Raw genomic sequence first — 13,292 nt, 5'->3', positions numbered from 1 at the left:
GAGAAATGGCAGGGAAGTCAGTTAATGAGATGATGGAATATGTAGCAACAATGTGCAAGGAGGCTGAGGAGAGGTTTATACCCAGGGGTAACAGGACTAATGAAAAAGCCAGGATGAGCCCATGGTTCACCCAAAGGTGCAGGGAGGCAAAAACCAAGTGTGCTAGGGAATGGAAGAAATATAGAAGGCAAAGGACCCAGGAGAATAAGGAGAGCAGTCGTAGAGCCAGAAATGAATATGCACAGATAAGAAGGGAGGCCCAACGACAATGTGAAAACGACATAGCAGCGAAAGCCAAATTTAACCCAAAACTGTTATACAGCCAAATCAGGAGGAAAACAACAGTCAAGGACCAGGTAATCAGGCTATGGAAGGAAGGAAGGAGGAGAGACAACAAGAAATGACCGTGAAGTAAGTGAAGAACTCAACAAGAGATTTAAAGAAGTGTTCACAGAGGAGACAGAAGGGGCTCCAGAAAGACGGAGAGATGGGGCACACAACCAAGTGCTGGACACAGTACACACAACCGAGGAAGAAGTGAAGAGGCTTCTGAGTGAGCTAGATACCTCAAAGGCAATGGGGCCAGATAACATCTCTCCATGGGTATTGAGAGAGGGAGCAGAGGCGCTATGTGTACCCCTAACAACAATATTCAATACATCTATCGAAACAGGGAGATTGCCTGAGGCATGGAAGACAGCAAATGTAGTCCCAATCTTTAAAAAAGGAGACAGACATGAAGCACTAAACTACAGACCAGTGTCACTGACATGTATAGTATGCAAAATCATGGAGAAGATTATCAGGAGAAGAGTGGTGGAACACCTAGAAAGGAATGATCTCATCAACAGCAGCCAACATGGTTTCAGGGACGGGAAATCCTGTGTCACAAACCTACTGGAGTTCTATGACATGGTGACAGCAGTAAGACAAGAGAGAGAGGGGTGGGTGGATTGCATTTTCTTGGACTGCAAGAAGGCGTTTGACACAGTTCCACACAAGAGATTAGTGCAAAAACTGGAGGACCAAGCAGGGATAACAGGGAAGGCACTACAATGGATCAGGGAATACTTGTCAGGAAGACAGCAGCGAGTCATGGTACGTGGCGAGGTGTCAGAGTGGGCACCTGTGACCAGCGGGGTCCCACAGGGGTCAGTCCTAGGACCAGTGCTGTTTCTGGTATTTGTGAACGACATGACGGAAGGAATAGACTCTGAAGTGTCCCTGTTTGCAGATGACGTGAAGTTGATGAGAAGAATTCATTCGATCGAAGACCAGGCAGAACTACAAAGGGATCTGGACAGGCTGCAGACCTGGTCCAGCAATTGGCTCCTGGAGTTCAATCCCACCAAGTGCAAAGTCATGAAGATTGGGGAAGGGCAAAGAAGACCGCAGACGGAGTACAGTCTAGGGGGCCAGAGACTACAAACCTCACTCAAGGAAAAAGATCTTGGGGTGAGTATAACACCAGGCACATCTCCTGAAGCGCACATCAACCAAATAACTGCTGCAGCATATGGGCGCCTAGCAAACCTCAGAACAGCATTCCGACATCTTAATAAGGAATCGTTCAGGACCCTGTACACCGTGTACGTTAGGCCCATACTGGAGTATGCGGCACCAGTTTGGAACCCACACCTAGCCAAGCACGTAAAGAAACTAGAGAAAGTGCAAAGGTTTGCAACAAGACTAGTCCCAGAGCTAAGAGGTATGTCCTACGAGGAGAGGTTAAGGGAAATCAACCTGACGACACTGGAGGACAGGAGAGATAGGGGGGACATGATAACGACATACAAAATACTGAGAGGAATTGACAAGGTGGACAAAGACAGGATGTTCCAGAGATTGGACACAGTAACAAGGGGACACAGTTGGAAGTTGAAGACACAGATGAATCACAGGGATGTTAGGAAGTATTTCTTCAGCCACAGAGTAGTCAGTAAGTGGAATAGTTTGGGAAGCGATGTAGTGGAGGCAGGATCCATACATAGCTTTAAGCAGAGGTATGATAAAGCTCACGGTTCAGGGAGAGTGACCTAGTAGCGATCAGTGAAGAGGCGGGGCCAGGAGCTCGGACTCGACCCCTGCAACCTCAACTAGGTGAGTACAACTAGGTGAGTACACACACACACACACACACACACACACACACACACACACACACACACACACACACACACACACACACACACACACACACACACACACACACACACACACACACACACACACACACACACACACACACACACACACATACACACACACACTCGTGGAGGAGTCACGCGGTTTGAGCTCGTGTTTTGGTGATAATTTCTGACTGTGCCATAAGGAATAGAGTGTGGGATATAGGCGTGTGCACGCATGAGAGTGCATATAATCACTTAAGACCCGAAAAAAGGAAATATAAGTGATCACAGAAAAGAAAACAAAGGAAATAGTTGCTGAGTGTTTAGTGGAGGCCGTTGGAAGGGTGAACGGTTGTGTCAGGCCTAAATAGTGTTGCCATAATAACGCAGTGGGCTATTTTGAAGAATAAGTGCGACTCAAGACCAGGGAGATAAGAGATATGTATAGATGTGTCAGTAAATACAGTGAGTGAGTGAAAAAATTAGAAGAGCTAGAGAATATAGTGCATACAGGAAGTTAGTGGAAAAATTACCGAGAAGCATCAAACATCAACTTCTGGGACACAGGACAGACCAGCAACGTTACTCCACTGCCAGCCGCAAGTAATATTCACCTAGTTTGAGTTGCATGGGGTCAATAGTACCTGTCTCTAGCTGGAATTGGGGGTCACTCTCCTCGAGCTATCAGAGTTAGAATAAGCAGCATTTACTGGCATTTAATAGAATTTAGAGGTAGCGGCATATAGGCGAAGCCTAGTGTATTTATTTTTGAACGTAATTTTAAACGCATAAGACTACAGTGGGAACCAAGAGATCGGGTACATATACAATACATATGTAGTACATACGTGGGAAATAAGGACTGTTTACATAAACATATGCACGCACACTTGGTGAGAACAGTACTGTTGTTAGGCACTTGAATAGCTGTAGCACACACACACACACACACACACACACACACACACACACACACACACACACACACACACACACACACACACACACACACACACACACACACACACACATACAGACACACACACACACACATACAGACACACACACACATATATAGACACACACACACATATACAGGATTTACACCTTCCTGTGAAGTGACCCTATAACCCTTCCTTTCCCCCCCATCTCTCTCCCTCTCCTCTCCTCTCTCTTCCTCTCTCTCTCTCTCTCTCTCTCTCTCTCTCTCTCTCTCTCTCTCTCTCTCTCCCCCTTTCTCTCACTCTCTCTCTCTCTCTCTCTCTTTCTCTCTCACTCTCTCTCTCTCTCTCTGTCTCTCTCTCTCCTCTCTCTCATCCTCTCTCTCTTCCTCTCTCTCTCTCCTTTCACTCTTTCTCTCTCTCTTCCTCTCTCTCTCTCCTCTCTCTCTCTCTTCCTCTCTTCCTCTCTTACTCTCTCTCTTCCTCTTCTCTTCTCTCTCTCTCTCCCTTGTCACTCCCCCCTCTCTCTTACCTTTTCCCTCTCTCACTTTCTCCCCCTTTTTCCCTTCTTTTCCCCTCCTTCTAGGCTCCCCTTCTCTCTCTCCCTATCTCTCACTCTCTCCCCCTTTTTCTTTTTCTCTTTCTCTCTCTCTTTCATTAAAAAAAAAAATGGTTGGGACTCGCAGGAATCAGGGATCAGATGACAATGGTACTGGTAGGGAGGAATGGATGGAGGAACAGTGGAAAAGGATAGAGCAAGAATGGGAGAGAAAATTAGGAGAGCTTTCTGAAAAAATGGAGAAAGAGCTCTCTGTGAAATGGGAAAAGAGGTTGGAGAAGGAGACGAAGAAATGGGAGGCACAAGTCGAAACTGCAGTAGCCAGGGTAAAGGTCCTAGAATTTGAGGTAAACAGGCTGAAGCAAGTCTCAGGGGTAGTGACCAGAGAAGACACACCATACGATGATGAGAGGCTGAACAGGAAGGAAGGAGATATGAATTATGCTAAGGTCATATCAGCCTGCAAAGAAGGGCCAGTGAGTGGAAGGGAAGAGCAGATGGGTGCAGATGGAGAGGGAGATAGGTCGAATGCTGAGGCACAACCATGCTATCAAGAGCCACTGGAAAAATCAAGGGAGAAAATGACCACATACAGACAGGAACCAGAGTCACAGAGGAAGAGGCAATGGGAGGAGGAAAGGGCAAAATCAGTGATTATCCATGGGCTTCGGGAGAGAGAGGAAAGGACACACACTGAAAGACGGCAGGAAGAAAGAAAGGAGATTGAGAAAATCATCACGGAAATAGGGGGAGAAGACATGGATGAGATTGTAAATTTTCAGAGAATAGGGGGGTACTTGAAGGGGAGAAACCGACCGATCAAGCTGATTCTCAGGACAGAAACAGTGCGGAACAGGATCCTCCAAGAGAAACCACGGTTGAAAAGTTCGGAAGAGTACAAGAAGGTGTTCCTAGACAGAGACAGAACACAAACAGAGAGAAAGCAGCTGAGGGAGAGGACAAAAAAGCGAAAGGAGCTAGGAAAGGAGACAAGAATGGAACCAGCAGAGGTCAGTCAGAGCAGAACAGAGCAGCAAGGGCAAGCACACACACAACTATCCTCAGAACCCCACAACCTATCACACCATCCCAACACACAATACAATCCATACCCACAGCTTCCACCCAACCCCCAACCATAGAATCCCACAGTAAGCTACCAGGTCTCCCACCCCCACAGGCCCCCCAAACCACAGTGTTGGAAAGGAAACTGAAGGTATGGTACACAAACGCTGATGGAATAACAAACAAGTGGGAGGAGTGGCACGAAAGAGTCAAAGAGGCATCACCAGACATCATAGCGATCACAGAAACCAAGCTTACAGGTATGATAACAGATGCCATCTTTCCAGCGGGATACCAGATCCTGAGAAAAGACAGAAGGAACAGGGGGGGTGGAGGAGTGGCATTGCTGATCAAACACCGATGGAATTTTGATGAGCTGGAGAGAGGAGACAGCGGAGAAGAAAGTGATTACATAGCGGGAACGCTTCACTCTGGTGGTCCCAAGGTGATAATTGCAGTAATGTATAACCCACCACAGAACAGCAGGAGGCCAAGGCAAGAGTATGATGAGAGCAATAGAGCGATGGTTGACACACTGGCTGCAGTGGCCAGAAGAGCTCATGCATGCAGGGCAAAGCTCCTGATCATGGGCGACTTTAACCACAAGGAGATCGAATGGGAGAACTTGGAGCCACATGGGGGCCAAGATACATGGAGGGCTAAGATGATGGAGGTGGTACTGGAAAACTTCATGTACCAACACGTAAGGGACACTACAAGAGAGAGAGGAGAGGATGAACCAGCAAGACTGGACTTAGTATTCACCTTGAGTAGTGCAGATATTGAGGACATCACATATGAAAGACCCCTTGGGGCCAGCGATCATGTGGTTTTGAGCTTCGAATACACAGTAGAGCTACAAGTGGAGGGGGAAGCAGGAAGGCAAGGACAAATGAAACCAAACTACAGGAAAGGGGACTACACAGGAATGAGGAACTTCCTGAATGAGGTTCAGTGGGACAGAGAACTGGCAGGGAAGCCAGTTAATGAGATGATGGAATATGTAGCAACAATGTGCAAGGAGGCTGAGGAGAGGTTTGTACCCAAGGGTAACAGGAATAATGAAAAAGCCAGGATGAGCCCATGGTTCACCCAAAGATGCAAGGAGGCAAAAACCAAGTGTGCTAGGGAATGGAAGAAATATAGAAGGCAAAGGACCCAGGAGAATAAGGAGAGCAGTCGTAGAGCCAGAAACGAATATGCACAGATAAGAAGGGAGGCCCAACGTCAATATGAAAACGACATAGCAGCAAAAGCCAAATCTGACCCGAAGCTGTTATACAGCCACATCAGGAAGAAAACAACCGTTAAGGACCAGGTAATCAGGCTAAGGAAGGAAGGAGGAGAGACAACAAGAAATGACCGTGAAGTATGTGAGGAACTCAACAAGAGATTCAAAGAAGTGTTCACAGAGGAGACAGAAGGGGCTCCAGAAAGACGGAGAGGTGGGGTACACCACCATGTGCTGGACATAGTACACACAACAGAGGAAGAAGTGAAGAGGCTTCTGAGTGAGCTAGATACCTCAAAGGCAATGGGGCCAGATAACATCTCTCCATGGGTCCTGAGAGAGGGAGCAGAGGCGCTATGTGTACCCCTAACAACAATATTCAATACATCTATCGAAACAGGGAGATTGCCTGAGGCATGGAAGACAGCAAATGTGGTCCCAATCTTTAAAAAAGGAGACAGACATGAAGCACTAAACTACAGACCAGTGTCACTGACATGTATAGCATGCAAAATCATGGAAAAGATTGTCAGGAGAAGAATGGTGGAACATCTAGAAAGGAATGATCTCATCACCAGCAGACAACATGGTTTCAGAGACGGGAAATCCTGTGTCACAAACCTACTGGAGTTCTATGACATGGTGACAGCAGTAAGACAAGAGAGAGAGGGGTGGGTGGATTGCATTTTCTTGGACTGCAAGAAGGCGTTTGACACAGTACCACACAAGAGATTAGTGCAAAAACTGGAGGACCAAGCAGGGATAACAGGGAAGGCACTGCAATGGATCAGGGAATACTTGTCAGGAAGACAGCAGCGAGTAATGGTACGTGGTGAGGTGTCAGAGTGGGCACCTGTGACCAGCGGGGTCCCACAGGGGTCAGTCCTAGGACCAGTGCTGTTTCTGGTATTTGTGAACGACATGACGGAAGGAATAAACTCCGAGGTGTCCCTGTTTGCAGATGACGTGAAGTTGATGAGAAGAGTTCAGTCGATCGAAGACCAGGCAGAACTACAAAGGGATCTGGATAGGCTGCAGACCTGGTCCAGCAACTGGCTCCTGGAGTTCAATCCCACCAAGTGCAAAGTCATGAGGATTGGGGAAGGGCAAAGAAGACCGCAGACGGAGTACAGTCTAGGGGGCCAGAGACTACAAACATCACTCAAGGAAAAAGATCTTGGGGTGAGTATAACACCAGGCACATCTCCTGAAGCGCACATCAACCAAATAACTGCTGCAGCATATGGGCGCCTAGCAAACCTCAGAACAGCATTCCGACATCTTAATAAGGAATCGTTCAGGACCCTGTACACTGTGTACGTTAGGCCTATATTGGAGTATGCGGCACCAGTTTGGAACCCACACCTAGCCAAGCATGTAAAGAAACTAGAGAAAGTGCAAAGGTTTGCAACAAGACTAGTCCCAGAGTTAAGAGGTATGTCCTATGATGAGAGGTTAAGGGAAATCAACCTGACGACACTGGAGGACAGGAGAGATAGGGGGGACATGATAACGACTTACAAAATACTGAGAGGAATTGACAAGGTGGACAAAGACAGGATGTTCCAGAGACTGGACACAGCAACACGGGGACACAGTTGGAAGCTGAAGACACAGATGAATCAAAGGGATGTTAGGAAGTATTTCTTCAGCCACAGAGTAGTCAGGAAGTGGAATAGTTTGGGAAGCGATGTAGTGGAGGCAGGATCCATACATAGCTTTAAGCAGAGGTACGATAAAGCTCATGGTTCAGGGAGAGTGACCTAGTAGCGACCAGTGAAGAGGCGGGGCCAGGAGCTTGGACTCGACCCCTGCAACCTCAACTAGGTGAGTACAACTAGGTGAGTACACACACACCACACACACACACACACACAACACATACACACAGGCACACACCACACACACACACACACACATGCACACACATGCACACACACACAAACACACACACACACACACACACACACACACACACACACACACACATACACACAGAGGCTGCAGGCCTGGTCCAGAAATTGGCTCCTGGAGTTCAACCCCACCAAGTGCAAAGTCATGAAGATTGGAGAAGGGCAAAGAAGACCGCAGACGGAGTACAGTCTAGATGGACAGAGACTACAAACCTCAATCAAGGAAAAAGATCTTGGGATGAGTATAACACTAGGCACATCTGAAGTGCACATCAACCAAATAAATGATGCAGCATATGGGCACCTAGCAAACCTAAGAACAGCATTCCACCATTTTAACAAAGAATCGTTCAGGACCCTGTATACTGTGTACGTTAGGCGCATATTGGAGTATGCAGCACCAGTTTAGAACCCCACACCTAGCCAAACACGTAAAGAAACTAGAGAAAGTGCAAAGGTTTGCAACAAGACTAGTCCCAGAGCTAAGGGGTATGTCGTACGAGAAGAGGCTAAGGGAAATCGACCTGACGACAATGGAGGACAGGAGAGATAGGGGAAACATGATAACGACATATAAAATACTGAGTGGAATTGACAAAGGGACAGAGACAGAATGTTCCAGAGATGGGACACAGCAACAAGGAGACAGTTGGAAGTTGAAGACCCAGATGAATCACAGGGATGTTAGAAAGTATTTGTTCAGTCACAGAGCAGTCAGGAAGTGAAATAGTTTGGGAAGCGATGTAGTGGAGGTAGGATCGATTCATAGCTTTAAGAAGAGGTATGATAAAGCTCATGGTGCAGTTAGAGTGACCCAGTATTGGCCAGTGAAGAGGAGGGGCCAGGAGCTATGAGTCGACCCCTGCAACTAGAACTAGATGAGTATAACTAGGTGAGTACACACACACACATTGAATATTATAAATCGCCCAGCCCGGTAGGTGAAGCCCAAAAAATTTCTACGAGTATTAAAGAATTTGCTAAGACTATGAGGAGGCAGCGGAGATAATGTCTGCTAAGGACGTGTGTAGAATACATGTCTCTTGAGTGTGTTTGATGGATGGAAGTAGGGCCGGTTGGGGGAGCTCCACACCCAACCACCCCAACCTTAACTCTTTAGCACTGTTGTTATTACATTCGTCAGGAAACAGGACCTGACACGAATCTTTGTCATATAAAGCTCCCGGTCAGTGGTGCTCTTAGTCCTATAGCAATGTCGAAGCAACAAGCAACTGTAGCCATCGATCCCACGGCAATGGTGCAGTTAAGAACAATGAATGGAGTGCGGGACTCCAGACGGTGGTGCTTACTGAAACATCTTCCGCCATTTACGCTGAATGATCCATGTGGATTTAATTAGTGCTTCATATAAATAAATAAACGACTATTCTAATTTCCTAATAATGTGAGCTGTTACAGTTACTATATCTGACTAGTTATTATAATAAGATATTAACAGACACTGGTACTCACCTGTCCTGAGGCATTAACTCTGCTATTAGAGACCTACATAGTGACACTGATACATGAATTCTGCCCTTGAAGACAAGTCTTGCATACACATGGGCCAGACAAACTCAACCTTTTAAGAGTATACTCACCTGTTCTGAGTCAGAGTCGTGGGAGAACTCATCCTGTGTGGGTGGGTGCACGTCCTGACTGCCCTCTTGCTCTCCTGTGTTCTCTGTCGTCTCCGTGTGCTCGTCACCAGAGTCCAGTGGAACACCTACTCCCACCAGGCCACCTATACGAGGAACAACGCCCACCCCGAGGGCAGACGTTGAGGACTCGCGGTGAGTTCGCGGCTGGACGGCACGGAAAGCCCCTCGGTGGTGTTCTGAAGGGTAAATGTGACCATAGCGGGTAAGATTGTTCTCGGAGGCGTGAAGGAGCCTGGCCAGGGGAGTGAGAGGCACGTGGCGTAGTCGGTCCAGTCCATGGTCACTTTCAGACCCGTCGCGGAAGCTGCTCCCACAACCTCCACTCCCTAAGGGAGCGTTAACGCCGTCGCTGGTGGAAGAGTCTCGTAAGTCTTCCAAAGAGCGAGTGTAGGACCTCTCAGATGGTGCTCGCGGCCGCAAGGGTGACAACCCTGTTCCTAATGGTAGCTGAGGCACTCCAAACACTTTTGGTGAAAGTTTGAGGGATAACTCCAGATCGAGGGTTTCTTGAGCGGTGGTGACAGTAGGTGTGGGAGCCTTGGTGGTGGCAGGAGAAAAGGCTCGCACACTCAAAGGGTGGATACCACCGGTGTCAGACTCACGCCGGTTGATCTTTTGGGACACCTTTACCAAATGCTCTTGTTTGTGTTGCAGATACTTGTGCATGGAATGCCTCATAGAGGCAACGTGAATAGGAGAGTCACTAGAGGCTAAAAACCCTGGAGATCGTTCAAATCCCACGGGGTCTGGCATGGCCCTAACAGTGAGCCGACCCGACTCAGGAGTACCCGTACATTCAGCTACAGGAGTTTTGGTGACACCTCTCTCCCTGGCCATGCGCATGTCATCAGTGATGCTGGTGCGACCGTCTACCGCACTAAGCCGACCCTCCACCAGATTGGCCCGCATGTCATCTTCGAGTGCTGCCCGTAGGTCGTCCGTGATGCTGGTGCGACCATCCCCCTGCCGACTCTCCGCAAGACTAGCTCGAAGATCATTCAGTCTCTTTGAGTCACTCACGCTCACACGCAGGTTGTCTATGTTACCTAGAACCTTGTCGGTCACACTCACTCTTAAATGATCGTTTACATTGGCACGCACGTTATCCAGTAATTTACTACTACTACTATTGTCACTAGAACTGACATGTAATTTGTCGTTTGCAATGGCACGCAGATTATTGGCACTCGAGTAACTAAAATCATTAATATTGGCACGTAGCACCGAGGGCCCTAAACTAGTAGGTATACTCTCACCCACTGTAGCACTCACATTGTTACCATAGCCGCCACTTATATTGCTTCTATGGTTGTCCAAATGAACCCGATGACTCTCTAGATTAGCTCGAAAATTGTCTGTAGAGTTCGCTCTGTGATTGTCTAAATTCGCCCTGAGATTGTCTAAGTTGGCTCTATGATTATCCATATTTCCTCTAAGGTTCTCTACATTGGCTCTGTGATTGTCCAGAGCCCTGTGGTTATCTATGTTCCCTCTGTGGTTGTCTATGTTCACTCGGTGGTTTTCTAAATTAGCCCGAAGGTTCTCGTTAAGGTTGGCACGAAGATTACTAACCAGCTGAAAGTTTTGTATTCGCATACGCTGATTGTCATCAACTTCAACAACAAAAACGCGGTCGCTGTGGTGGTAGTGGTGACCACCATCGTCTCTAAAGCCGATACCAGAGTCAGAGTTGGAGGAGTTGGAAGAAGTGTTGGAGTGCTGGGGCGACATTTGTGCCTCTACGTCGATCAGGCCTGGGGCACCTGTGTCCAAGTGGAACCCCACCCGATTTCGGTAGAGACTCATGATAGCATGCAAGATCGGATCTGCCGAGTCCGGGAACTCTTGGCAGTGGTGGGCCTCTGGGTGAGACGTGCATTCCAAACGAAAGTTCTTGGCTCTCCTCGCGTGATCGGAATGCTGGACCATGCGAGGATCTACCATAAACACGTGACAAGAGGACGAAACACTCCCACCGTCTTGACTGCCATCACTAAGTTCATCACCCGAAGCACCATGAACAGTCACAAGGCCGAAGAACTTCTTGTCATCGGCGTACACGCCGCAAAAAGTTATTCTTTCGGCTGGGTACTGTGCCAGCGTAAGGCCGTGAGGATTGGTCAGCACCACACGCTCTGTAAACACTGACATTAAAACCAGGGTGTGGACTTTTTTCTCGATCCGAAGCCGTCGAATACAATTTCTAATGGCAGTGAGACGTGAACCTCCCTGAGGCTCCTTAGGCATCTCAATAGTGCCAAGGTAACCAACAACAGCACGATATAGGGCCTCTCCCAAGTCATTTGGTGCTGCTTGCTGTTGCAGCTCTGCTAACGTAGGATACAGCAGTTTGTTAATTTCTTGTTCGGTTAATACATTATATGCTTCCATTCCAGAGCCACTGGGTAGCTCCACCCACATGCCAGAATGTGGCTGAATTTGCTGTTGCACAGGGGACTGTTGTCTCTGGGTCTGCTGCTGCTGATGTAACTGTTGTTGGTGGAGGAGCTGCTGTTGTGTATGCTGTTGCTGTTGGAGATGTTGTTGTTGCAAGTGTTGCTGCTGCTGCTGTTGCAAATGTTGTTGTTGAAGGTGTTGTTGCTGCTGCTGAATATGCTGCTGTTGCTGTTGCTGATGTTGCTGTTGCTGCTGCTGAAGATGCTGTTGCTGCTGCTGTTGAAGATGCTGTTGCTGCTGCTGTTGATGGTGATGTTGGTGTGGTGCTGCCAGCTGTTGCTGGATTGGGTCAGGTGGGAGGTTCTGTGGATGATGTCTGAGTTTGGCCTTGGGTGACTTATCTTTTTTCTTGACTACGTGTCTAGGCCGTGGCGGGTGCTGGGGCTCCTTGACAGGCCGGGGCGTGCGGGTCACCTGTCGTGCCTCTGCCATCACCAGATGAATCTGATCTGGCCTCAGTCGCGTTGGTGACGTAGACGGTGCCACTGGTGGACCCCCATCTCTCTCTCCGAGTCCTTCAGGCACTGGGGACACGGAAGCAGATACAGTGAGCCCTTTTGGTGTGGGTGTGAGCGGTGCCTTCGGTGGGAAGGCAGACTCAGGCCAGGCATCGCGGTCAGAGAGAAGGGCAGCTTCACCCAAGTGGATGGCCGTGTGCTCGCTGAAGATGGCTCCACTCTGCAAGTCGCGGACAACCTTTTCTGCTCGTGTCTGCTGGTTCTTGTGCCTCAGCCGGTTGGGATACTTGGGTTTGGGTCGATTTACCGTCACAAACTCGTCGTCGGAACTGTCAGAGTAGTAATTCTCAGCGATCTGCAGCTTGAGGAGCTTGGAGAGGCCAATGAGACGAGCGACATCGTCATGAGGAGCCTTGCTAACATTCTGGCTATTGACGGCGATAAGGTAATCACCAGGACGCAGCCCGGCCCGCTCTGCAGGTGACCCGGGCACGATGCATGAGAGGATGCATGGTGCCTGTCCACTGATGGTAAAGCCAAAGCCATTCTTGCCCTTGGTGATCTCCACCGTCCGGACGCCATAGCTGGGCCGCTTCTTGCGCCGCCGGTTGTTGTGCATGACTCCCTCGTGGCACTCTGCAACAAACAAGAAATATCAAAGGTTACTAACGAATCTGCATACATATAAAAAACACTAATAGAGCACCACAGCAGCCTACTGGCCCATTCGAGACAGGTTCTACCCACCCTACATGTCCCACCTATTAAGCTACCCAAAGTAGTCACTAGAAAACAGCATTTCTCGTCTCCCGGGCAGATAACACCATGTGACATCAAGAAACTATCCATGTACAACCCTCATCTTCAACAAACTGCTA

At 48.4% G+C, this 13,292-nt stretch overlaps 1 protein-coding gene across 3 annotated transcripts in view; it reads right to left on the bottom strand.

Moving 5' to 3' along the window:
• The window catches only part of loco (locomotion defects), a 414,382-nt gene extending 401,335 nt beyond the window's left edge, over positions 1–13,047 (bottom strand). For all 3 annotated transcript variants that reach the window (XM_053776659.2, XM_053776661.2, XM_053776660.2), the window contains exon 1: positions 9,440–13,047. In XM_053776659.2, coding sequence (XP_053632634.1) covers positions 9,440–13,033 — 3,594 coding nt within the window. In that variant the 5' untranslated portion in view covers positions 13,034–13,047. The remainder of the gene's footprint in view (positions 1–9,439) is intronic.
• Between the last annotated feature and the right edge of the window lie 245 nt (positions 13,048–13,292).

This window comes from Cherax quadricarinatus, chromosome 13 (assembly GCF_038502225.1).
Source record: "Cherax quadricarinatus isolate ZL_2023a chromosome 13, ASM3850222v1, whole genome shotgun sequence".
In the NCBI taxonomy this organism is placed as follows: Eukaryota; Metazoa; Arthropoda; class Malacostraca; order Decapoda; family Parastacidae; genus Cherax; species Cherax quadricarinatus.
The sequence above is the reverse complement of the archived record's forward strand: the minus strand, read 5'-3'. Positions and strand labels throughout refer to the sequence as shown.